This window comes from Lutra lutra, chromosome 4 (assembly GCF_902655055.1).
Source record: "Lutra lutra chromosome 4, mLutLut1.2, whole genome shotgun sequence".
NCBI classification, from domain to species: Eukaryota; Metazoa; Chordata; class Mammalia; order Carnivora; family Mustelidae; genus Lutra; species Lutra lutra.
Genome location: NC_062281.1, coordinates 117,609,115 through 117,637,113, shown reverse-complemented (window position 1 = coordinate 117,637,113; position 27,999 = coordinate 117,609,115). Strand labels below are relative to the sequence as shown.

The 27,999-nt window shown below is 33.9% G+C and overlaps 1 protein-coding gene across 5 annotated transcripts in view; it reads left to right on the top strand.

Annotated features, from left to right (window-relative positions):
• FNBP1L (formin binding protein 1 like) overlaps nt 1-27,399 on the top strand; it is a 105,739-nt gene extending 78,340 nt beyond the window's left edge. For 2 of the 5 annotated variants that reach the window (XM_047725872.1, XM_047725871.1), the window contains 8 exons: nt 3,390-3,518; nt 5,329-5,475; nt 7,530-7,733; nt 16,799-16,908; nt 19,432-19,564; nt 19,935-20,029; nt 21,899-22,047; nt 23,698-27,399. In XM_047725872.1, coding sequence (XP_047581828.1) covers nt 3,390-3,518; nt 5,329-5,475; nt 7,530-7,733; nt 16,799-16,908; nt 19,432-19,564; nt 19,935-20,029; nt 21,899-22,047; nt 23,698-23,876 — 1,146 coding nt within the window. In that variant the 3' untranslated portion in view covers nt 23,877-27,399. Of the gene's footprint in view, nt 1-3,389; nt 3,519-5,328; nt 5,476-7,529; nt 7,734-9,140; nt 9,300-14,291; nt 14,307-16,798; nt 16,909-19,431; nt 19,565-19,934; nt 20,030-21,898; nt 22,048-23,697 lie in introns of all 5 variants that reach the window. The other 3 variants (XM_047725876.1, XM_047725874.1, XM_047725875.1) reach the window with 3 other exon arrangements.
• The last annotated feature ends 600 nt before the right edge of the window (nt 27,400-27,999 follow it).

Below are 27,999 nucleotides of genomic sequence, written 5' to 3'. Positions count from 1 at the left end.
AAAATTAAGGTAAGTTGATGGGGTGTGCAAATGGGAGTTGGGTAGTGTGGTTCCCCAACTTGACACAAGGCAAAACAAGATCAAAGTGTCAGAGGTATGTGATGTTAGCTGTTTATGTGTTTGTTTGTTTGTTTCATTCATTCATTCATTAATTCATTCATTTTGGGAAACTGAACTCTCTTGTCACTAACTGACCTGCGTCAGATGTTCTGTAACATTAACTATTTGTATGATCAGCCCTGTAACTTATGCTGCTTAGGTTTTCCTTCTCCCCTGCTATATGCTCTTTATCTTAGAACATTTGACTTAGTGATGGAGCTGAAATGTTGGGATTTTGAACCTTACTCCACATTTTTGTATATACAAAGGCCACCATTTGTATATTTTCAATTTAGGATTTTATAATTCTCTATAAGATTAGAACAAGAAAAAAGTAAGGAAGGGAGTAGTGATTTATTTTCTGCATTCCGTTTTCTTTACCACTTTAAAGCTATAAAATTATATAAAATCCAGATTTTACAATTACCTTAAAGGCCTTCTAGTATAACTTGTGAGGCTTTTATTTTTTCTACCTGGTTTTTTGTTTTTGTTTTTGTTTTTAGATTTTATTTATTTATTTGATAGATCACAAGCAGGTAGAGAGGCAGGCAGAGAGAGAGGGGGAAGCAGGCTCCTTGCCGAGCAGAGAGCCCCACTTGGGGCTTGATCCCAGGACCCTGAGATCATGACCTGAGCCGAAGGCAGAGGCTTAACCCACTGAGCCACCCAGGTGCCCCTTCTCCTTGATTTTTAATGACTTTAAACCTCTAATGATACTAAGTTCCATCTTGTTGGAAATACACAGTGTTAAGGCAGTTCTCCCACCCCGCCGCCAACGTTAGCATTTCCTTATATTGATCCCGGTCTAATGTTTAAATTTCTTTGAGATACCAGAAACATATCAAATCTGTATTTTCCTCCTAATAGCTCTTTAGATATTTGTAGCATATTTTTTACCCTTAGATAAACCATCGTGTTTCTTTTATTCTATGTAGGAGATATTTTCAAGTTAACTATTTTCCTTTGGACACCTGTTAATTTGTTAATATCCCACATAAATTATGTTACTTCTGATTGGATGTAATAATACAGGTATGGTCTTACTGGTCCTGAGTTTGATTGCCTCCCTTGTTTTGAACACCAAATTTATGTTAATTATGGGCTAAATGTATATTGACCACTTGTTTGGATGGACTCCCATTGAGTTTATGGTTAACCCAATGTTTTTTCATATGTGGTGTGGTATGAGAACATGTTTCAGAACTTGTACTGTTGGTATTTTAAATGCATATGTACATCTGTATCAATTATTAGACTCAACTCTGCTGTGAAGATTTTTGGATCCTGATTTTGATCATCCATATATTCATTTCCTTCCCAGCATCATGTCATGCATAAAATGTGTTACCATTATTTGATAAAAATGTGGACCACAACAGTTGGAAACAGCACTGTTTAATACATGGGATTCATCCTTTCTTGTTGTCACTGGTTCCTTAAGAACTCCTTTGACTAAACATTGTTTGAATACCTAGTTTATGTAGTAGACAAGTTAAGGAACTCTTTGACTGGACTCTCATTTAACTTTTTTTTCATTTTGTCTGTAAAGATATCTTTAGTGACTAATTAGGTATTTTGAAATCCAGATATAAAATGTTTAATAGTTTGACCTAACTTAACTTATTTTCATGTTCATAATTTCCTTTTTCATGTTCATTTGTTTGCAGTTCCCTTACTTATTAGAAATTTAGAAAACTTTGAGGATTTGCTTTAAGAACTATGGAGTAGAGGAATTCTATTGTAAATGACCAGGGAGGGAAGGGATCATAGTTTCAATTGAGCAACTATTGATAAAAGTTTAAAAAAAAAAAAAGTGAAGAGGGAGCAAGCTACTTACTGATTTTCCTAAGGCAATAATACAGCGTGAGTTTACCATAACACTCCTGAACTGTACACTTAGAAATGACTAAGATGGTCAGTTTTATGTTACATGTATTGTGTATTTTACCACAATTAAAAATTTAAAGGATTTTTAATGCAATATTAAAAAATAAAAGAGAGAAGACCATTAGTATGATGCCCACCGTATGCCAGAGGAAGCTTCAGTTGGTATTAGCTTTCTAGTGTTATACTCCCACATACCTTGCTGGAACCTTTGCCCCATGCTTTGGCAATCACAGCTAGTGACTTTAGAACAGAAATGGTTTCTCCTGATGAAACCATTGTGAGTAGGGAATAATTTGGAATACTGTATTCCATCATAGTTTGTGGGAGCAGGGAGAAAGGGAGAAGAAATAAATGAAATGTGTACTTAAGGTCTCACATTGGAACTTCAAATATATTTTTCTGTGGAAATACTTTGGGCTTGGTGTTTAGTTTCCGTAGTACTTAAGTATTGTAATCTTCAAGTACACTGTGGATTAAATGCACTTTTGTGGACTAATTTGGTGTCTTGGCTAGCATGTATTTCCATAGGTCAGTTTGTTTCTGAATTCCGAATAACTTATGGACCTGCTGTTAGAAGGCTAGAGACTCCATTTGCAGAAAATGGAATTAAAGTAATGAAGTTTATTCACAATGTGCTTTACCGTTTCCAAAATACTGTAGTATAACATGATTTATTCCTTGAAACACTGAAAAATTGAGTTGAATTCCTACTTAGTTTTTTCTTATTACTTTAGAACAGTTGAGAAATTTATTTAGATTCCCTTTCATTAAATCTGGAATTAATGATTTTATGTTAAGTTTGTATTGTAACATTCTTATCAATATAGATGATGCTAACCTGACTCATTAAAAAAATACTTCTATAAGAGCTTGAGATGAACACAACTGTATTCTAAATAAACATTCCTTAAAGTACCTCTGGTTTTTTATAGAGATGGAAATCGTTGTCAAGTATTACTTTATCCAAAATTAACATTTTTATCATTATTTGATTCCACTGTGGTTCTAGTTGGATATAAGTGGATTATGTTTGAAGGCATATTTCACTACTGACTTTAACTGTCTAAAATATTTCTGTACTGTTTTTCCCTTTGATTAAGAGCATCCTGTTTTAAGTCAGGCCATAATGTTGTCATTTATTTAATTTTAAAAAATCTGGATTTGGTAAGGAGAAACTTCATTTGAACAGATTATTGCAAGAGGGTGGACTCTTTTGCAGTAAGAGAAAGGGAATGTTGCAAAGGATAGTGCTCTGGCCAGAAGATCTGCAAGCATCTCTTTAAATTTTAAATGATATTAATAATTAGAAAAAGTCTATTTTTGGTATAATTTTTAGAAAAGCAAATTAGGTATGATTTTTTCATTATTTTTGTTGGTAATGATTTGGACCAATTTGTCTCTAGGCTAAACAGCAGTTGAATCTGCGTACACATATGGCTGATGAAAATAAAAATGAATATGCGGCACAGTTACAGAACTTTAATGGAGAACAACACAAACATTTCTACGTAGTGATTCCTCAGATTTACAAGGTAAAGTTTAGATGTATAAAATTAATGTAGTTTTAGAGTTGGAAGAGCTGTTCTTCAAATGTGAAACTTAAATTTCAGGAATAAGCCAGAATGTTTCTATATTTATTAGTCATCAGGATTAGTGATACGAACTTCCTTTATGATTATAGATTTGAAAAGTAAATTTTTCCTAACTTTGAAATCACAAATTTTCCTATAGATTTACTATTAGTGTAATAAACAGTCCACTAAAACAATGACATTTTCTAGATAAAGTTTAATACCATATCACTGAGCATTAGGACATAGGGGAGAATTCACTGGAATTGTACATTGTAATCTGCTTGACAAGAATTGGGATGTAGCTTTTTGACACTATACCAGAATCACTGGCATTATTCCATGTGGCAGAAATAAATCTTATGAAATGGATTTGCTATCCCAGTTTTTGCCTGCTTGTCTTCCTAGCTGCCAGATCATAAATGTAATTCAGGCCATAAGTTTGCTTACAAATTCCATCCATTATCATTTGATGATAAACAGTTGCCAAACAGCCTGAGATAAAAACCCAGAATTTCTATGAGGGCTAAGTTATGTTACTGCTTATTACAGAAAGACGAGAATTTAGAGAAGAGGGATTAAGTGAAATGGTGTTGAAAGTAATGTGGGAGAGCAGAGCTTATATGGAAAGAGTTGTGAGCCCAAATATATTTTCTTTTTCTTTCTAACCAAATTAGCAATACAAAGGGAGCATAGTTAGAGGTAGTGGGCTAGAGTGGATATCATATTCCAGTCATTTAATCCAGAGTATCTAGCCTGCCATTCCTCTCTCTGGGTGCTTTTCTAGGCTCTCCAGCTAAGCCTTCATGTTCTGGGGAGACCATAACGTGGAGATCAACCACTTTCTGTGTTTTGGGCTGATCCTTTTATTTGGACCTTGCTTGGAGCAGTCTTGCCATTTTGTAAAGCTGGGAGCAGTTCCTTTTGTGAAAATGTGGGTGTCAAAATAAACCCACAGACTTCGGGAAGCAATTAGAGAGGAAAAACTGGTATGAAGGCTATGTGAGTTTGGGGATTTGAGCAGTGTAGCTGCTTTCTAGGAGAAAGAAAGGCTTTGTAGCACTGGCAGATTTTAAATGTCAGAAATGCCGTTAATTTATTGGCTTCACTTGTCACAGCATAATTCTTAGTGTCATGTGCCAGTGAATTTTTGAACTGTGGGGATTCCACTGTATATACCATTTTCACCCTATGGCTTCCTGTTTTTCATCTTGTGTCCCCAATCCTTTGACAGTCACTCTGAGCAGTAAGTAGACTTACTGGTAGGTCTGAGTACCTGTTGGTATTCAGTCAACTCTGGATCCTTAGTCCAGCCAGATCTTATGGAAGTAGTCTGAACTAACTAAAGGGCTTAGAAATCTCAGATTTATATATGTTATAGGTCAGTTGCTTAAAAGGGGGGCGGGGAGAGCATCAGGATTCTCTTTTCAAGTGCAACTTTCCCTGGACACATACATAGCTGCTCTGACTGAAGAATGAAAGGTGGAGGTGGTAAGAGGTAGGGAGCTGGTAGCCTGTTAGTGGGTACCTTTAGAATACTTGAAAACCAGTGTCACCTGGTTTTAAGATGTGCTAAAAGGCTGGATATATTTTTTTTTTCTTTTGTTACAGAACAGGTCTCAAGTTTTAAGTATTTTAAGTTTGTAGCACTGGAAAAAGTATTAACAACAATGTAACTATTACTGTAGAATCCTTAATTTGGAGGTGGGGTTTACTTCAGCATGAAAAGAAAATTCAGTATTCCCTTTTTAAAAAAATTTCTGATTATTAGCAACTACAAGAAATGGATGAACGAAGGACTATTAAACTCAGTGAGTGTTACAGAGGATTTGCAGACTCAGAACGCAAAGTTATTCCTATCATTTCAAAATGTTTGGAAGGAATGATTCTCGCCGCAAAATCAGTTGATGAAAGAAGAGTAAGTGCTATATGATTATATTTGAATAAGTGTATTTGGTTTAGGTATGCAGCTGGAGATGGTGAAATGAATTAGGAAAGGGGCAAAGTAATTGATGAGTACCTGATTCTAAATTATATTCTAAACACTATTTAGACCATTCTAAACACTAAAATTCTAGTTCTGAAAGGAAAGCGTTCTAATCTTTCTCCTCCCCTCACTAAATCTACTCTAAGAGTATAATGCAACCTGTGAACTGTAGGTTACAAACTGTATTATATTCTTACTCTAGTGAAAGTTAAGAGAAAGAAATAGATCTGGAGTTATTGTAGGAATTGCTTTTAATATAAGAGTTGGCACCTGAAGCATGGGTAGTGTATGAAGTAATGGCCCATGGGAAAAAGGGCGGAGGGCTTTAATAAGTAGAAGGAACAGCATAGCCCTGCTCCCCTTGAGGAAGTATATCCAGTCACATTCTGTCTTGATGAAGTTCTGGCAAGAGTCTTGTACCTGGTCATTTCTCAGTAAATGTTGATTGGGTGACCAGAAAGGATGGTTGGCAGAAACTGAGATTATGAAGAAAGAGTAAGAGAAGAGAACCAGTGTTTGGGGGTTACCAAATATGTACCACATATTTTAGTCTTCATAGCAAATTGGTATTATGTTAATTAGCATCCTTCCTGTAACCCATAGAAGTCTAATTTAAATTTTAAAAATAAAAGGATTTTTGGGGCACCTGGGTGGCTCAGTAGGTTAAGTCTCTGCCTTTGGCTCAGGTTATGATCTCGGGGTCCTGGGATCGAGCCCTGCATCGTTCTGTCTTCTCAGCAGGGAGCCTGCTTCCCCCTCTCTCTCTGCCTACTTGTGATCTCTCTCTCTCTCTCTTTCTCTGTCAAATAAATAAATAAATAATCTTTTAAAAATTAAAAATAAAAGGATTTTGGGGGTGCCTGGGTGGGTCAGTTGGTTAAGTGTCAGACTCTTGGTTTCGTTTCAGGGCTCAGGTCATGAGATTGGGGTACTGGGATCAAGCCCCATGGGGGTTCCCTCAGCCACCCCCCACCCCGGTGCTCAGTGGGGAGTCTGCTTGAAGATGCTTCCTTTGCCCCTCCCCCCACTTGCCTGCTCCCCCCCCCCCAAAATAAATTAATAAATTAAAAAAAATAAAAGAAGTTTTGGGTTCTTTAATTGGGAATTCAGAGATTATGTTTACATTTCAGTATGGCTGGATACAAGAATACAAATATATTTAAGTCCCTTCTCCTTTCTCATATTGGTAGGGGTAGCATTAATGACAAAACTGAAGTGTGATTTGATTTATGGATAACATTTGACTAAATGACAGGTAAAGTGCACAATTAACAGAAATAGGCCACAAAAGAGAATTGGTTAGGGGTCCGGTCTGGAGGAGTTCATAGAGATAAAGTATTCTGCTTGAAAATAATGAGCTTAAGGTGTCAGTAGAACGTTGGGATCCTGGTAGGTTTGTCCAAAGACGATATATAGTAGTTATGTGAGTTTTAAAGTTTTAGGGAAATTATACTAAACTTCGTATTTTTAAAGTTGCTTTTTGTATTTAATACTGTTTGTGAGATCTTTCTCTGTTGCTCAGTTAACATGTCTTTAAGATACTTTGTTTATCCTTTCCCATTTGGATGAATGAAAGCCTTTCTACTTGTCTCTTACTCTCTTTTGCAGTTAGATGCCCTTTTCCTTTGAAACTTTTTAGAATTTCTACTTGAGTAGAACCTCTTCCTCTATTCCTTCTGTCAGATCTTTCTTATCAACTAACTTGTCCTCAGATGAATTTGTGGGTTGAAGTTATGAAATAAAAACATTCATGAATATTACAAATTTATAAAGTGTTAACTTGATTATAAATTAGTATTTTTATTGGGATTAAAATATTTAAGGTTTATTACTAATCCACAGGAACAAATTATTCACTTTAAACCTTTAATGATAACTATAGAATTCTTCCCTTTAAATTTTTATTTGTTGTTTTCTTGAGTAAAGTTTTGAAAGCTAATGGTATTAAAGATAAATGGTTTTAAAAACATGTTTCATATGTGTAGGACTCTCAAATGGTAGTAGACTCCTTCAAGTCTGGATTTGAACCTCCAGGAGACTTTCCATTTGAAGATTACAGTCAGCATATTTATAGAACCATTTCTGATGGGACTATAAGTGCATCCAAACAAGAAAGTGGGAAGATGGATGCCAAAACCACAGTAGGAAAGGCCAAGGGCAAGTTGTGGCTCTTTGGAAAGAAGCCAAAGGTAAAAGTCGTAAAATTCTTTTATGCTAATAATTTTATTTTAGTGTGTCATTTAAATCAATGTAGGTGTTGATTGGATAATGGCTTACTATTAATAGAGAATAAGCATTTTTGTTTGAATGATTCAGTTAACTTTTTACTTACTAGAAACAGATTTGTATCTAAATAGTAAAAATTATTTCTGGATTTAACATTTGAACACCACTTGATAAGTAAAAATATTAAATAGTTGTTAATATCTCATGAGTTATATGCTTTTGAAATTTCACTTGTTTATAGTTTCAGTCAGAATTTCTAAGGAGTCTTTATGATCTAACTGTAAGACCACTAAAATTGCAGTTTCTCTATTAGAATGAATGGGTGACCATAGCAAAAATAAATGTCACATTAGGTTTTATAGACTATACTAATAAAGTTATTTTTATCATCCAGGTAAATATTTAATGGGAAGGGCTCAATGTTTGTGGTTATTGGAAGTTAAAAAGTCTCTAGTTTACTAAGAGATCCTCACTCTTAACTTCTTGTTGGAATCCATTTTTTGATGTGTTGTATATGTTAGATAAGTCTAGCTCAACAGATGAGCAAATGGAATAGATGAGTGCTTAATCTTACCAATTTATTGTTTATAACAGTGTCTAGTTTGAGAATAGATATGTACTTTTAATCTGATATGCTCTTCTAAAGTACACGTGATTGTAATTCATTTTTCTGCTCTTGACATAAGAATGTGCATAAATATAACTCAAATTATAATATACCTATAAATATCTTTAGAAATGCACTTAGAATTAATTCAATCATTATTCATGCTTTTAATAATATTTTCCAGGTGAGAAGTTGAGAGGTGAGACTTTTTTAAAAGTCAAATCAAAGTAGATGGAGCTTAGAAAAATAAGGACTACTGATTTTTTTTTTAAATGAGGTGTAATGAGGATGAAATAGAAACAGTCTGAGAGAAAAACCACAAATGTAATGAAATTTGCCTATTTGTGATAATAGTTGCAATTTTAATATTTTAATAAACATTGCCTATTTAGATAACTTTACCTGTAGCTGCCACCTTTATCTCTGACAAGTACAGGTTAAGTATAACCAATTAGGTAGTGCTAATATTCTAGAAACCAGAAGAGAATTTTTTTATGTAGGTCAAATTGCTCTAACATAATAATTTGTGTACTCTATTTTTAATGTCAGCTTGTAAAAAATGATCAAATGAAATGGTACATTTTTTAAAGTAAATTTGACTTTTTAAAATGACAGTTTTGGCAAAACTATGTTAATTCTCTTATTTTTATAGAAAACTTTGAGATTTATTTTGTGAAAAGCATGTTGCCAAAATAGAATTTTCATTTAGGAAAAAAAATATGCACATTTGGCTTATTGATTCCTTTCTTTATTTCCATATTAGCCACAGTCCCCACCCTTAACCCCTACTAGTTTATTCACATCCAGTACTCCTAATGGGTCCCAGTTTCTCACATTCTCCATTGAGCCCGTGCATTATTGTATGAATGAAATAAAAACAGGGAAGCCCAGAATTCCTTCTTTCAGAAGCCTCAAAAGAGGGGTAAGTTTAATAATGGGTTAAAATGCATGATGGCCTATTGTGTGTGTAGTGTGGCTTTTAATACTCTCCACCCTCATTATAAGGCTCTCTCCTGTAAATATACAGTTTAAAAACACCACAGAATTAAGTATAGCTACCCTCAAGTTAAAAACAACTCCTCTTTATAACGTTTGAAATGCTCAACCATAAAAGAATGGTATTATAAAGAGGGTGCTGGGTACAATCATATTAGCTCTTTTTTTTGTTTATGTGAAATCATATGTCCACCATTGTCTTGTAATGTATTTACATTTTTAAGACTTTCAGTAATTTGTCACTGGAGTTACTCATGCAATAATTTGTCACTAATAATGACTTCTGCCAATTTATATTTTGTTGACAATAAAAAAATCACATTCGATTTTAATTGCCCTACTTTTAGAAGTATAAAAACAGTTTCCAGTACTTAATTAAAGAAAGGCATGTTAAATATTAGGATTGTGGATCAAAGTAAGTTAATACGTTAGTAAGTATTTTGTAAATTAAAAAGCCTATAAAATACTACATGTTGAGTAATGTTTATGTGGAATTTGTGTTCTTGGACTAAACCAAAAGTACTTTTTACCAGAATTTTTCCTTTAAAAAAAAATTGGCCAGCCTTTGATGTTTACTTAAAACTGAAGATATTCTCTATAAGTGAAAATTTTTAGAATAGTAAAATGCAATATTAAACTATTTTTAATTTATTTTTTAAATTTTATTTATTTATTTTTTTAAGATTTTATTTATTTATTTAACAGAGAGAGAGAGAGACCACAAGTAGGCAGAAAGTCAGGTAGAGGGAGAGGGGGAAGGAGGCTCCCCACTGAGCAGAGAGTCGGATGTGGGGCGGATGTGGGGCGTGAGACCATGACCTGAGCGGAAGGCAGAGGCTTTAACCCACTGAGCCACCCAGGCGCCCCTAAACTATTTTTTAGCAACAGCTGTTATACAAGTGATAAATATTAGTGTTACTCCATTATGTCAGTGAAGCTAATTTCTCTTATTTATGTTTGATTTTAAGGTTGTGCTTATAATATTCATAGCTCACAATTTAGATATATTTATGAAATGTGAGCATTTGTTTGGACATATGAAAAACATAGGTTTGAAAGCCCACAGGTGAGAACTCTGAGTCTATCAGTGCCATAAGGAATCTAATCATTGGTGGTGATAAACTATAGTTGGGCTCTTGTTTTTGCTGCCCACTCTCCCCCCACTGACCTTTCTCCTCCCTTTCTCCTCCCTTTCTCTCTGTCTTCCTTCTTTGTTTTTGTGTCTTCTCTTTCCTTCTCTGTCTAGCCTGTCTGGTTTTAATACATTTTATAGTCTTTTCTACAAATTGCTTTAGTTGAGTTTCTCTTCTGGCCATATGTAGAGCAAGATATATTTGTTTAGGGCAGGATAACATTATTCTCTGCATTTTCATTAAAACAATATGACAAACTGAAGTGATTGTCAGTAATGCAGCAGATGTGTTCTAGTGTATGATGTCCCTTTTTGGACTTCCTTTTTTCCTGTAATGTCATGAATATTTTTACATCTATCTTACCTAATTCTGTGTGTGAATGATACAGGTAATTAATGACTTTCTGAAGTCTCTAGGAATGAGTCTGTTTTATACTTACAAGCAGTATAGGTACCTGTATTCATTTTTAAAAGCTCTTAACACTTCTTTGAAGGACTTTTGAGACATCATACTTGGGATTTCTGTTGATTGAGTTACGTGGGTAGAATTCCCATCTTTATTCTCTATGATGATTTAGACTTAATTAAATTCTGTTACATAAATCTTACAAAATTACTATTTATAGCTATATCTTTGTACACACCAAGTCTATTAGACCCAGTTACAGTAATCTATACTGTATAGTTATAGGAAATAAATATAGTTCTGTGAAAAAGTTTAGGAAGTTAAAACTGAGCTCTAGAGAAAGAAGTTTAAATATGTGACATCTTCATTTTTAAGGTAGAATTTTATAAGCTGTAGAACTTAAAAGTATCTGCTTAGCCATTATTTGTCTTATTTACACTTACTGCTTTAATTTTAAATATTAGTACATTGTTCTGGGGGGGGGCAGTTCCAGAAGGCCAAAATCTTCCTCCTCTTGTTATTAGTTTTCATACCAAGGGAAAAGCAACATGCAAGGTAGAAAATATGGCAGATAAAACTCTAGGGGATTAGAGGATAGAGCAGAAAACAAAGCTTATTATTATTGAGAAATTTTTCATTTTGGTATTTGGTAGTTTATCAGATTCTATTTCAAAATTAACCTGTAGAAATATTTTTCTGCCACTGAAGAATTTTCTCAATGTAGAAGAATTCAAAAAGAAGAGAAGCTTTAAAAAGCCAGATTTACATGTCAGTCCGTTAAGCTTACAAAGTAAGTCTTAAGGTTTCTTAAAGCTGAAGAGTTATACCATTCAAATCAGAAACTCTTGTTTTGAACTATGTTTGCTACATTGTTTTTCCTAAATACCTACTTTTGGCTTTCCTAAAAAATTATAATTTCTTTTTTTTTCTTTCTTTTTTTAAACCTAGTATGTGTAGTTCCTAATATTTTTTTCTTTTTAAAATTTTTTATTTTATTTTTTTTTAATTTTTTATTTTTTATAAACACATAATATATTTTTATCCCCAGGGGTACAGGTCTGTGAATCGCTAGGTTTACACACTTCACAGCACTCACCATAGCACATACCCTCCCCAGTGTCCATAACCCCACCCCCCTCTGTAGTTCCTAATATTTTTAAGGGTATGAGAAATGTTACATTGGACTGATGTTTTTTGACCAGTAGACCTTTTCTGAGGGCTGGTGGTGTATAATTTCCTTCTGTGACATCAAGACCTAGCCATTAGTGGTTAGGTGCACCATTACTTTGGTGCACACATAAAATTAACTACTTCATATAGAAACAAATAGTTACAGAGTAAAAATTATTTGAGATTTCTGTGTAATCCTTTTTTGGAGGGGAAGATTTATCTAGCAATAGTAAGTCCATGTTTTCTATCTAAATTATTCATGATCTGAAAAACCTAAAGTCATATTTGTAAACTTTATTCATTCAGAATACAGTTATCAAGATTTTCCTATCTTTAAATGAAATACATATAATAATTATAATAGCCTGATTTCCTTTTTAGTTCCTTTGTGTATTAAGGTGTGGGGTTTTATGAAATTTTCTAGTTATAGGTACATGATAATTGTTTATGAGAGTAAGAGGGTATTTATGCATTGAACATGAATCACTTAAAAAATATTTTGATGTATTTCTAATATTTTTACAAAGAACTTATTTTTTGTATACCCAAATCTAAGGTTATTGAACTATAAATTAATCTTCTAATTGATAAGAAACTAGATTAACTAAAAACTGAAACATTTGATACTTTAGTTATAATCATCTTAATGTTTTCTTTAAAACATATTAATATAGAAACTGGAAAAATAATTTTTATTTCACTTAAATTTAGCTGGGGAAAATTATAACAGATAAATTCAAATACTTAACATATTTTGCTTCTTGTGTTCTGTATAATTTTGTATTAATAAAATTAAAGATTGTGAATATCTTTTAAAAATTTAATCCTTTTAATCTTTTTATCAGGAATTTTGTGATACCAAAATAAGTTGTGGTTTTGTTCCTTGAAACTACTGACAGTCTAAAGAATGTTAAGCTTAATTTGGAAAGATAATGAATAATAAATGTCATCTTTCTTATCATCATAACCATCAGTATATATAGCTAATTCATTGGAGATAAGGGGTAGATATTTTTGTCAGTTATTTATTAATGTTCAGCTTTTTTATGTGAAATTCTACCTGACATCCCCCACGTTTTCTAAAACATGATGATTTAGAAAATAGAGAAAAATAAATTTCAGAGGTTGCGAACCAAACACATTGAATGTGAAGATTAACTTTTTAAAGCTGTATTGCGTATTATGGGTCACAAGGGGTGCGTGTGTGTGTATGTGTGTGCGTGCGTTAGCGTGCACATGTGTGCACACATGTTTACTGGGAATGCTTGATAGGTGCGATGCCAGTTGCTAACCCACATAATGTGGCGTGTGTGTGTGTGTGTGTGTGTGTGTGTGTGTGTATACACACACACTAGTGGTATATATACTGTATGAGAGCATTCTGGCTATGTCATTTCATATTTTGAGAAATTATATCCAGTTTTCTAAAAATTGCCATTATATTTTTAGTGTTGCTTATTGAACATACGGATTTCAGAATAAAATTTGAAAAATAGAAACTTGATCTTCAAAGCAACATTTACCCCATATAGTTGTGTCTATTAGGAAATATGTATGGGAAACTTGAGTCTGGGTGACTCAGTTACTATTTTGATAATGTATTTTGATAATACAATTTTCTTTAAAAAACCTTAAAACTAAAGTAGAAATGTTACCCTTATCTACCCTTGACATATTTAAATTCAAAATTTTGAATTTTATTTGAACTAAATTTGGAATTTATTTGAAATTTATTTTGAACTATAAAAATTCCTGTGATGGTATTTTGTTTAATGCATTGGGAAGATCCTTTCTTTTTTTAATACTTCACATAAGATTTCTTTTAAATGGCCAATAGTAGATCTTTATATTTAGCTCTTCAGATATTAGTATTTTGAGAATAAAGAGCTATATAAGTGAATCTACTTATAGAAAAGATTATCTTTTAAAGAAGAAAATAAACAATTGCTAATCAAATGATTTCTGTTTTGGGTTTTAGTTGCATTTAGAAAATATCTGCCCATTATCATCAGTGTATTTTTTTTTGCAAGTAATTTACTTTCCCCAACATGTGCTTTAAAATTGTTTTTCTGGCATAATTGTTTGGATTGTGAAATGTTCATGATTTATTTTAATACTGTAAAAAAAAAGTATAAGTTATTGCATCTTCTGTATTATGATTTCATGTGAATAATTTACCATTTCTTTCTGTTTTCCATTGAACTATTCAGTGGTCGGTGAAGATGGTAAGCCTTATGTGCTGATCTATATACTGTGCCAACATTAAATAATTTCAAAACTTTTTTTTTTAAATTCAAAATAAGTGGTAAGGTACAACCCCACATTTTCACTTTGTATGCGTCTTTTCTTTTTATAATTCATTCCATAGTCCAATATATGCCAGTATCTCTTGATGTCATAAAATTAAAAAATAATGTGATTAACTGTAATCAACCCATTACGTTCTTAAATGTTACTGAGTGGAGTCCTTGTCATGTTAACGGAGCGTAAAATTATAGTTAATCATTTGTTTAAAGTTATGTGGTAGAACAAAAGTTCATATTTTTACAGATGGAAAATTAAAAATTTTTCTTAACATCTTTTAAAAAGATTGTATAAATTTTTTATTTCTAGTTTATCTTAAGAATCATTAGATTTTCAAAACAGTAAGAAAGAAAATTTCCTACTAATTTCATTAGAGAGTCCGTGCTTTCTTCTTCTGTACTACTGAATCGGAATAAAAGCACGCATAACCTAAATTTTGTGTGTGTGTGTGTGTGTGTGTGTGTGTAGTGTATGTGTGTGATGGTCCTTTATACATTTCAGACACATTAATGGAACTACATCGTGAAGACCTAACCCCCAAATCTTTGCTTGCATAGTTTCTTATTTTTGGAAAATAGACCACTCTCTTTCAGACCACTTAATTTTGGACTTGTAGTCTGTCCTTTTAGAAATTAATTCCCTTGTAGTAGGAAAAGTTGTAAAATGCCTCAGAGGTCTTTATATCTATAGGAAGTAGTGTGTTTAGTTCTCATATTCTGTAAAGAACAGGTTATATTGTCAAAATGGGATATCAGAAATGTCTAAGTATCCACTGTTTAATAAATTTGAGAACAAGGTTTAATTAGGGGTAAGTAGAAATCTGGAAGGTTTACTTATAGGTAATTATGAGTTTATTGTAATACTACACAAAAACCACACTGAATTATATTTCTTCATTAAGTAGCTTTTCAGAATTTTTAAGAAATATTTTTATTATTATAAAATTATTATAAATAAAGATTATGAAGTTTTATCTTTGGCACATATATAATAGTTTTCAAAACCTGTACCTGAAATTAGGTTAAATCTGACAGCTTACATTAATAATTGACCACTAAATTTAAAGGCACCTTCTTTAAGAAGTTCTCCCATTCATTTAGTTAGGTCACATTTAGTTGATTGACAGATTCTTATTTCTGCTACCTGGTAGATTAAAGAACAAAAATTACTCAGACAAGATACTCTGCCTTTTTAAAGGCAAGCTTGTTAAATATCCATAATGTATGGGCCACTTGGGGAAAATTCTGGAGATTCTGTTTAATTAAATGTTACCTTTGATCATGGCTCCATCCTAAAAGTGAGTTTTTTAAAAGTCAAGGAAGTATTCTTACAGATGGTGAAATAAAGCTACTTAGCATATGTTATATGCATAAGTGGCCTAAAGAGCAAGGATGCATTTCATTTCAACGATACTTGGAAAATTGAACTGGCATATTCCTAAAATCACCAAAAGAAAAATGTCATCAGTTTTTGGAGTGTATAAAAACTTAAGATGTAAATATGGATTTATAGTAAATGGAATCAGTAGTTGCTAATATTGGCTCTGTTGTGTAAGCTCTAATAAGACAAATAAGAGTGACATGATTAACACTTAAGATGAGAAAGACATAATTTGAATCAGAAGTTTACATCTAAATACTAGTACTTTTTCCTAAATAATAGTTTCTTGAATATTAAAACATTAAAAAATTTTCAAACATCAAGCATCTTTCCTAAAGAATGATCCCATCTTTTTTTGGATTATAACTTTCTTTCAGGAATAACTGAGGGATGTTACTAGGTTGTACAAAAGGATAATGAATATTTCCTTATTAGAATAATTTCTTATATTTCACACGGGATAGTTCTACCTTTTGTTTTTTAATAATCGGTATGTTTTGGTTCTAAAGAGTGGCTTAATAAATGTAATTATTGAAAGATTATTCAATATCAATATATATTTCACCAATTAGATTATCTTCATGAGGTAAGTTTCTTATTTCTATAAACTTTTCATATTTGCAGTCAACATTTGCAATATTTGATTTGGCAATGTGATGTTATCTATAAAACAATAATTTGTATAGGTGAGAAATGTTACGTGTTTCCATTTTTTTGTTGTTGCTGTAAGAAGGTTCATATGTATTTATTTTAACCGCCAAGACCTGAAAATAATCTGATAGTGGTCATTACAATTTTCTTCATCTGGTTACATTTTTACCTATTCTATTTTATGACTTTATAAACTGACTGGAATTCGAGCTCTTTCTTCAATACAGTTGTTTTAACATATATATCTGTTATAAATTCTTAAAAAGAGTTGTTTGGGGGGCTAATTTGAAATTAAACTTAAAATTGATATGTATTTTTATTTTATAGTGAATATATTTAAATAATAAAATGTCCTGAAGATGTCTTTTATAATGATTTTCAGGGCCCAGCACTAGAAGATTTCAGTCATCTGCCACCAGAACAGAGACGTAAAAAGCTGCAGCAGCGTATCGATGAACTTAACCGAGAACTACAAAAAGAATCAGACCAAAAGTATTTTCCATTAACTCTTCTCTACCATATTATTCTTTAAGAGGTTGACTCTGAATGATGTGTTTAAATGTGATGTATAAAAGGTTTAAAAATCATATATCCTAATTGAAATACCTTTTGAGGGAAAAGTAGGCTCCTAAACTTTGAAAAATTTTATGGTTGCCATGTCACAGGTAATAATGAAATGTTAGTTTCTTAGGTTGCAGCTTACCTCTTGGATGCCAGTAGTCTATATTTGTGCTTTCCCTAATATTGCAGTATAGTTTGAGGATTCCTTATCAAAATAGTTTCACCAGCACTAACCATCTCTTACACTTTGATACATTTCATTTTGCTTCGATATATACATTGAGTTCAGTCAAAACTAAAGCTATAATAATTTTGTTTGCAGCAAATAATACTTGATTACTTACAGCTTCAGATTCATGGATTCGAAGCTGTAATTTTTTTTCAATTTTATATAAAGTTTCCTTTAGTTCTGTTTTGTTTTCATGAACAGATTGTTATGATGAATAAAGGGTTATTAAGTGAATTGTTGCCTTACTATCTGCTTTTGTACTGAAGAAAAAATTGGAGCTTAAACTATGACATGAGTGATTGAAGTTTTTTTGGGTTGTTTTTGTTTTTTTGAAGCTCAGGCAGTTTCATTCCAGATTTTTTGTTTTGTTTTGTTTTTCTTGTTATTGAAGTATAGTTGACACACAATGTCACTTCAGTTTCAGGTGTAGAAGTGATTAAAGTTTTGATCTTAAGAATTGTACATTGGGTATGATAGTATACTTAATTGTAAATTAAATATTATAATGTAGTCAATTCTCATTATTTGTAGTAGTTATAGTCTATAAAGTCACTGTGAATAGTGAAGTACAGGTTTAAGCTCCATTTAGCCTCTGGTCACATTTTTATCAACTGATCAATTATAACCTTGTTTTGTTTTGTTTTAAGATTTATTTGAGAAAGAATGAGTGGCGGGGAGGGGGAGAAGGAGAGGAAAAGCTCAAGCAGACTCCTGGCTGAGCATGGAGTCCAACACAGGGCTTGATCCCAGGACCCGAGATCATGACCTGAGCTGAAATCAGAAGTCGGATGCTTAACCCACTGAGCCACCCAGCTGCCCAGATTATAACCCTGTTTTATATGTGTTTCTTTTTGAAGACACATAATTTAATATATACTATACATTCATTAACTTGAACTCAGGCCCAATAGCACTGTAACTCATGCATTAAAAAGCCTGTCTAACCACATGTATTTTCTCGATAAGGCACCTCACAGCCTTCTTGCACTTAGAAGCAATAGATAATACTTCACCACACTTAAGGGCTTATTTTAAAAAGAAAAATGAACAAAGAGCACACAGCTAAAAAAACATGGCACTAGATGGACAACAAAAAGGATACCTGTTCAGGGTGTCTAGAACTTAGGAAAGAAGGAAGACTGGAGATTTGAGTATCCTCTGAAGATAGTAAGAGTCAATTATATCTCAATAAAACTAGGAAAAAAACAGATCATTTTCAAAAATGAATGTAGGATGAGGTGAGAAGAAACGTTTGTCATTTTAAGTAACATACATTTACATTTAGAGTTTGAACAGAAGTAGAGAAGAAGCCAGAGAGGGAGATGAGATAGTAGAGGTGAGAAGGGAAAAGAAAATGGAACCTCCAGGAAATCCAGGTGGAAAAGATTATTAGAGTGTTAGTCAATAATGTCAGATGTTAGAGGGAGTCACAGAGTGCTGATTGAGGTATAACTGGCAGTGATATGATTAGAGAAATGAAGAAGAGATGAATGAACTAGTAGAGGGACAGGTGAAAGATGGCATTCCTACTTCTAGCATAGTTGAGTGGGAGGACAAAGATGCTGTGATTTAAGATGAGGCACACTGAGGAATGTATGACTGCATGGGGGTATAATGAATTTGATTTTGGAAGCGAATTTAAGAATATTGAAAAATATTTTTCCAGGCCTTAATTTAACCTATGTATGTACAGAGACATATATAATATATATACACATACACACACAATATACAAATATACAGTATGTATTTATACTATGTATAAAATCTTATAAATGAGAAGCAAGAAATTAGAAATCTATTTTTTTATTCCAAATATTTGAAAAGACGGTCTCCATAAATTACTTACTCTGTATACATTATCATCTTTATGCAGGTTATCTTTAGCTGGTAATGTTTGACTAAATTTAAAGAGATGGGACTCTTTTTTTTTTTTTTTTTTTTTTAAAGATTTTATTTATTTATTTGACAGAGAGAGATCACAAGTAGGCAGAGAGGAAGGCAGAGAGAGGAGGAAGCAGAGAGAGCCCGATGCGGGGCTTGATCCCAGGACCCTGAGATCATGACCCGAGCCGAAGGCAGAGGCTTAACCCACTGAGCCACCCAGGCGCCCCAGAGATGGGACTCTTAAGATTAGGCTATGTGAGAGTCACCAGAATCATTCCAGGTATGTTTACCTGGAAACATACGAAGTGAATATTCTGTGACTTCCTTCCCATTTCCAGAGAAGCACTCAACAAAATGAAAGATGTGTATGAGAAAAATCCACAAATGGGGGATCCAGGGAGTTTGCAGCCTAAATTAGCAGAGACCATGAATAACATTGACCGCCTACGAATGGAAATCCATAAGAATGAGGTAGGTTCGTTTTGCAGTTATCTAAGGTAAAATCATTTTTATAAACTTCATTATGATAGGTTGGTTTTTGCTACAATTTCATCTTCAAATTTTTATTTAATTTTAGGGTGTATGGTCTAAAAGGGATCATTATAGTATATAATCTTTAGAATTAGTTCCTCATTCAAGTTTTTCTTAATTAAAACTGTAAAACTAAACCTGCTTTTCTTACCAGCTGTAAAGTTGGTCATTGATCAAACCAGAATAAAGGTTTACCTTCTCTAAGAAATAGGTAATTATAAAAACTTAAAGCACATTTGAAATGTAGACTATCTTGGGAACTTTTAAAAATATTTTTTGAGCTAAGTTTTACTTATTTTTTTTCCCTAAGGCTTGGCTCTCTGAAGTTGAAGGCAAAACAGGTGGGAGAGGAGACAGAAGACATAGCAGTGACATAAATCATCTTGTAACACAGGGACGAGAAAGGTCACTTTTTGCATTTTATGTGTATTTTTTTCCCTCAAATTTTTCTCACCTTTTTGTCCTAAAATTCATAGAGTTCTTCCCTGATTTAATAGGTTTGGCTTTTAATAACATTAGTTTTATGAACCTAAATGACTTTCTGTTTCTTCACAGTACTACAGGTAAAATATGAAATTTCGTATTAATGGTCTGTATTAGATTGTCATGCATCCAAAAACAGAGGTAGGAACAGAAAATTTGTGGAGCTACAGTATGGAGGCATGGGCTCCTCTGACCTGGGAATATTCCAAGGTGTAGATGGAGTTGGGTGGCATATGCCAAAGAAAAACTTAACTGTTAAATTGCTCAAAGTTTTGTGAAGAAAAAAAACCTGTATTGTTAGTTTGAATCACAGCTTCCAAAAGGCATTTTGCTAAGTTTCCATGTTTTCATACCATTTGTGACATTTCCCCTGCTGTGTATATGTCTTCCCCCCCGCCTCCACTAACATCCAACAAATTAGGATTCTCCTTAAAGAGAATTTGAGAGATCTAGTATCAAATCTTGGCTTACTACTTAATTACAGTGCAATTTGAACAAGTTCGTTTTTAATAATCTCTGAGTCTGCTTCTTAAAATATAAAATAGAGATTAAAATGCCTATCATACAGGATTATTAGTAATAAATGAAATAATGTACATAAAGCACCTCGTAGTAAAATACCTGGGAATAGTATGTGCTTGATAAATTTTAGTTCTACCTTCTCTTTTCTTATGTTATCACTTTTGAAAGAGTACCTATCTTTAGTATCTCAAGAGATACTTACAAATATATCGGTTTTGTTACTAGGTAAAACCTAGATTAAAGTAATATAATCTCTAGTTTGTGTTATTTAAGAACATGGCTTCCAAAGTGCTTTTAATTTCTATTCATACAGATTTTCCCATTACCTTATTCAGTCATTTGATTCTTTAGCAAAATTATTAACACTTTTCTCTTTTTAAAAAAATTTTAAGAAAAAAATACCTTTGAATTACCTGTTCTTTTGAATTTTCTGAGTTTTACTAACTTCATTGTTGGCATGATTAATTGGAAGTTAACTTTATTAGGAGTCTTTTTGCTTTCAGGGACAGAATAAATACCCATACTGGCTTAACCTAAAAAGGGATTTTATTGGCTTGCTTTAGGGAGAGCTTGATCTAGGAACTCAGATGATAGAACTGTTTCTCTCTACCTTACAGTTCTGCCTTCTACTATGTTGGCTCCATTTGAAGGCTTCATATGATGAGCTTCCAAAGTTTGGGGCTCATATTTCTCCAGGTTCAAGTCCAGTAGAGAAGGCAGGGAGGGAGCTTCTCTTCAGTCCTAAAGAAAAGTCTCTGGGGTCTGTTCTACCTGATCGGGTTATAAGCCTCCTCATGAACTGTTCACTCTGACCATACATGTGCTGTGCTGAGACAGACCCTTTGCAGTCAGGACAAAGCTCTGCCTGAAGCCTGGGAACTGAACATGGGTCTGGATAGGTCCCCTATTGAATTTTAGGGTTCTTTTGCCAAAAGAGGAGGTGATAAATCTGTGGTGATGAAAGACAAGTGTCCCCTCCATTTCTCCCATTTTATCTCTGGACCCAGTGATAGTGAGACATACTTATTGAATGCATGCCATATGCCTAGAAAATTGTAATTTTTTAATTTCAGGAAATTCAACAAAGAAGCATTTTGTATTATCAGCAATTTATGTATATCATCAAGATTGAAGAAATTAAAGGCTTAATTTGAAACTGTGTCGTTGATATTTAGTTCTCTGAATTGATCTGAGGAATTCAGCTTGTAGATAGCATAAAAAGTTCCCATGTTTGTGATATTTGATGAGGTATACTTTTATGTTTTATAGTCCCGAGGGAAGTTACACTGATGATGCAAACCAAGAAGTCCGTGGACCAACTCAACAACATGGTCACCACAATGAGTTTGATGATGAATTTGAAGATGACGATCCTTTGCCTGCTATTGGACACTGCAAAGCTATCTACCCTTTTGATGGTATGATTTTCTGTTGTGTTTGATAAAAACTGGTTCCTTAAAGTCTACATACATTGAATCATGCACTTTAGTGTTCTTAGTTGTATAGTTCATTGTCAGCAAATTGTAATCCCAGCTCATTAGTATGAATATTTTTGTTTTAACTATATTACAAATAGAGGTTTTTCTTCAGTACATAACACTAGAAGAAAATTACTTGTGTTATCAGCATCCTAGTACAGATTTCATTTATCAACTTTGTTCGATAACAGAATTTAATTTCCCCTAGAGATCTTAATACTACATGTACTCATCACAGTTGAAGCAGCTTGAGCATGTAGCTCAACCTAGGAAGTAAAAGGCTAACAGATGCCACTTTAATCTCTTCCTTGTAACTTGCTATCATTGAGAGACTGGTACAAGGCACATGGCATAACTGAATGTCCCTATTATATTCAGACCCTGTAGGCTGTATTTTCAAGTGAGAGAATGAGAGAATATGGTCGCTTCTGACTTTGCCGTCCTTCCCTTCTGATGGTTGGAGAACAGTCCCTGTGAGGGAAGGAAAACACTGTGGTTCTCTCTTGGAGATTTTTTGTTGCCCTTCCCTCTCTTGGGACTGTGAAAAATCCTTTTCCTAAATTCACAGAGGAGCAGAGTAACACTTCCATAATCATTTGTTACAAAGTGGCATATGATTTAAGGTCCTTCCCCACCCATCCATTGTATTGATTTTAAAGTTGAATAAAGTTCTTAGTTATTCCTCATTCTGAGAAAGTAGTATTAAATAAGTTCTTGCTCTAACGTTACCTGGAGAATTTAGCATATGTTAAATGAAGATTCATTAGTGAAAACTATTACTGCTAATCTGGTTGGAAGTGGTTGGTAGTGGAGAAGAAGGAGAGCCCTGAGTGGAGAAGGAGAGCCCTGAGTCTGAGGAGATTTCGAAGAAAGTTCATGCTTTGTGGCTATGACTGTTCTGCCTCCACCATCAGCGGAGTTGAACCTGTGTTTTTCTCTATTCCTTCTCCAAACTATATTCTTTTCTTCTTTCTTCCCACCTTCCAGTAATTTTTTCCTGATCCACACCTCATGAATTTTTTAGATAGCAACACCACTCAAATTTGGGAAAGGAGGGGCACCTGGGTGGCTCAGTTGTCAAGCGTCTGCCTTTGGCTCAGGTCATGACCCTGGGGTGCTGGAATCGATCCCCGCATCAGGCTCCCTGCTCAGTGGGAAGTCTGCTTCTCCCTCTCCACTCCCCACTGCTTGTATTCCCTCTCTTGCTGCCTTTTTCTGTCTTTTTCTCTTTTTCTGTCAAATAAATAAATAAAATCTTTAAAAAAAAAAAAAACTGGGGAAAGGAAGTAGTGAAATAAGAGTATCCTGTCAAAAGCATGTGTAATGTAGCTAAGATACTTCATCTGCTGCATTGGGTGGGGGGCGGTGATATCAATGCCAATTTCCCAGGGTTATTGTGCATTTCCAGTGACATAATGTTTGTGAAAGTGTTGGTTAAACTAAAGCATCATAGAGCTGTTGCTAATGAGAGTTAGTGGGCTCTTGGTTCCAGGTACATTGAAATCTAGTAGGTTTTCATGTTGTGTTGTGTATTTGTAACTTTTATTTGAAGTTATTAATTATGCTTGTGCTATGAAAACTCTCATTTAGGACATAATGAAGGTACCCTGGCAATGAAAGAAGGTGAAGTTCTATACATAATTGAGGAAGACAAAGGTGATGGATGGACAAGAGCTCGGAGACAGAATGGTGAAGAAGGCTACGTTCCCACATCATACATAGATGTAACTCTAGAGAAAAACAGTAAAGGTGCAGTAACTTACATCTAAACTAACCAGGCAGTTTTGTGATGTGTGTGACATAGGAATGATAACGTAAAACAAAAACACATTCAATAGGTGGGAAAACGAGAAAACTTAAAGGCATCCAAGATACATTGTTCACTATGTGAGCTGAGTGTAGGCTCGATCTTAAAGATGTGAATATTATTACCACAAGAAACTGTTCTCATGATGTTTTACCATTTGAGTGACGTTGGTGTGAAGCTTTATTGATGTGAAGCTTTATTGGTGTAAAGCCTTTTGCTTTATGTCCTGCTTAAGTCTCTGTGGAAGATTTGTGTTTTTCTGCCTTATAAATCATAGAATTTGATCTGTTGGGCAGGAATCCAGATATAGGAAGCCCTCCTCCCCCAACACACACTTTGCTTCAGAAAACACAGTGACTGTAAGTGAATTCAAATAAGTAAAACTGCTCTGAAAGCTAACTCCCAAAAGAGTGGTTTGGCCTAGGATTTTGAATTTTTGTAGCTGCAGTTTCCAGGAAGAAAAGTAATAGTTGGCTAATTGAAAAAATCAATACAGTCATTTTCGTTTTTCTCCCTATTCTTAGCTTTAGTTTCTTAAAGGAAGAAAACAAACACCTTGAACATAAATCTATTTTAGTTGTAGGCTAATCAAGAGACCTATAAAAGAAATCAATGTGGTCTCGGTCTTATGTGAATAAAATGGAGTTTTTTTGAGACCTGAAAATATTTTCATCTAGTATACTAATAATTTTCAATAATGTACAGCCTTCTTTCCAGATTAACACTTAGTTTTTCATCTTGAAAAATGTCTTTTGGGAAATACCACTTTTGTGATGATTTAGCAATTATACATAGGAAAATAGATTCTAAATAAACTGAGAGAAAATCTTGAATGGAAGGAAAAGTACTGGCAAATTTTTACTTTGAAAAGAAAAACCTTTTTTGACTAACTGGGTTGTAGCACTTTATCTGTACCACTGTTTAGGTAGGACATTTCCTCATTTTAGCTCAATCATCAATTCAAGATTATTTTTTCCAATTAATTTTAACAAGCATTTGTTGGAAAATGCTGTATAATTAAGGATTGTGCAGTGCTGGTCATGTGGGGAAGTAAAGCGAAGAAACAATTAAGACTGGTCTTTAATTTTGCTCACGTCCAGATTTTTCTGGTGTTTTCACATAGCTGACTATTAAAATGATTTTAGACATTTGGGACAGACACTTTAAACTGAATACCCTTTTTGGTCTTACCAAAGGTCTTCAGTAATTGTTCTTTTTTTTTTCCTCCTGGACTACAGGTTCCTGAAGAGGGTTTCTGAGGAAATGGGCAAGATGTTGAAGGAGGTTACATGCAGCTGCTTTTAGGGGGAGGGTATTAAGTTGTCAGGCTCAGAGAGTGAGAGAAGCAAGTTGCATGAATGCATGCAGACATTTTTTTTTTACTAACTTCATTATCATTTCCATACATTGTTTTAAAGAATCATTGTTAATACCAGTCCTTAAATTCCTCATTCACAGTTATTCATATAAAGGGAAAAAAGCCCAAAATGGCCAACTTTTTTTCCATTTCTTTTACTGATATTTAAGTCAGAAAAAAAGTAGAGCTGTCATGAAATTTGTCTTACATTTGGCTGTCCCAACAGGACCGTATGTCCCAGCTCTGTTTTAATTGGCCTTTAGACCCATTGTCTTTTAGACCCCTTGCCATTTGTCAGTGTCTGCCTGCGCCACCTCTGTGCTTGCTTAACATCCTGTTGCATGTCTAGAGCAATTGGGCTAGAGTTTTCAGGCATGTCTTTATAATCCCTTGTTCTTGTCAAAGTCTTTGTTTTGTTTTACATTTGTAGTGCAAGTCACTTTGTCAGACATCTCCAGCACTAATGTTTCCATCCTAGTATTCGTGTACCCTGCTATAACTTCCCAACTGCAAACATTCCAGTTTTGGCATTATGAAGAAGTAGTTTGTGAACCTGAAGTATTTATGATAAGAAAAAGAAAACATCTCTGCTCTAGCCTACAGCCCAGTTGAAAGAACTCTGAAACGTAATACATCTTCACCTCAGTCTGAGAAGAATCTATAGTCAGCACTGAGATCCTGGCATAATAAACAAGATACTCACCACCTCAAGACAAAGGACTGTTGTCAGAAGTCAGCTGCTTCCATTCAAATGCTGCCTTAAACTAGAGTGCCTAAATCTGTTGATTGCCAACACTACCACTACAGTATCCCACAAAGGGCTTTATGTGTCAGCTCAGTGCGACCTCCTTTAACTCGGCAGCGCCGCTGCGGATGCCGACCTAGCCTTGGTAGGTGGCTTTTAGAGCTCTACCATGTTTGATGGTGCATCTTCAAATTTATGCATCAAGCTAAAGACATGTCCAAGTCCATTTTACTTTACTCAGTGTTTTTATGAGAAGTTTTATGGACCCCCCCATTGTGTTTTAATTTGGGGTGACCATGTTCTTATTTGATTATTACAACAATAGTCTGTTTCCAAGTGATGCTTTTGTTGAACCAGATAAAATTTAGTGAAACTTTGTAATGATCTATGTGCACTTTTACTTGTAAAATGGAAATTTCTGTATGTTTATACTTGTAAATATAATTGTCCTTAGTGCCCCTGTTGCTCATGTTGTCCTGCCTCACATTTGTGATTCTGTTAATGACTTGTATCTTAACGAATTTCTTAGTGGTGTTTAACAGGGAGATGGGCATGGGTTGGGGGGTTGGTATTTGTACCACAGAAGCTTCATTAATTTTGTTTGTTACTGTTTTGAGGGAAGAAAGAACGTGAAATGGTCTGTGTATTATTGGATTTTAAGCAATATTTTAGAAGCTGTGTGACTGCTTTAATAATTTTTTCCCCCAGTGTTATTTGAATCATACTACCAGTTATACTAAAGCTGAATGACAATTGTGTGAAAGTTAATGCCTTCATAAGATCAAGTACACCCCTGTTACACAGCTGACATATAGTGTATTACCTTTGAGGCTAGTAAACTATATAGCTTAGACTTTGAATCTCTTTACAGGGTTATTTATATAATGTGACATTATTCAGTACTGACAGACTACATAAAGTAGTTTTAAAATCTAGTGCTATTTTTATTTTAAAGGTTAGCAGTGAGGAGGAAATGTGATCTGGCTGTGTTTGTCCTCTGTACAAAGCCTGAAGTGCTTGTGTTTTTTTGGCTGACAGCCACAGAGGGCAAAGTTTAAGGCTTTCTTGTAAGGACTAACTGTTCTTTTCAAGCTACTGTTTGTTTTTCTCAAAGCGGGATTTGCTTCCGTAGGAGGCAAGGTCCTTCACGTGGAATAGTGCAACCTATACATGGGTTATTACAATAGGACAGACATTTGTATTTATATCATTCTTAAATCATTCTTAAATTTTGAACATGTGAATTGTCCAAAAGAAATCTTTAATTTTTCAGTAATTTTTACTCTTTTTGTGCACATGTTGATTTAATGGTAAATGCTTTGTTTAAGATCGTGTTCTCTGTTGAGAATATTTTCACAGAATAAAACAATCTTTTCATGGTCAGTTTAAGGTGTGTAGTGTGTTATCTCTTATTCCTATGTGAACTAAGGAGATTTAATGATTTTGTTCTTCGTTGTGCTGAATTCCTGATGATACAAAGTAGATGACAAGTTCCAGAAGTGGAAGTATCTGTTGGGTGACATTTTTTGCAAAGCAGTTTTGGAAATTTTATTCTAGTTTTAGTTTCTTTCAAGCTTTCCTAAAGGTGAGAAAAACTGCTTCTTTAGAGTAATTTTAAATTGAGTGTAATAATTTGGATCTTTTAATCTCTATTTTACCATAGCTATGTTGCACAGACTTTCCTTTTACACCATCTTATCCTCTGCATCCATAAAAAGTGTCACTGTACCAAAGACTGATCTATCCACATGCTGGTCAGCATTTACTGTGTTTCTCCTTGAATTCCTGGTCAGAGAGCACCTATATCTTCCTGGCATTTCAAAGCATGGGAAGGCAATGTTTGTCACAGTAGTGTCATATCTGACATTTTAGGAAGTCTTAATTTCAGAAGGCTCAGCTTTTTAAAAGGGGAAATATGAAACCATAACTATTATCTTCTAGAAACCCCAGAAAATACTAAAGCTCTGGGTTGATCCTGAACAA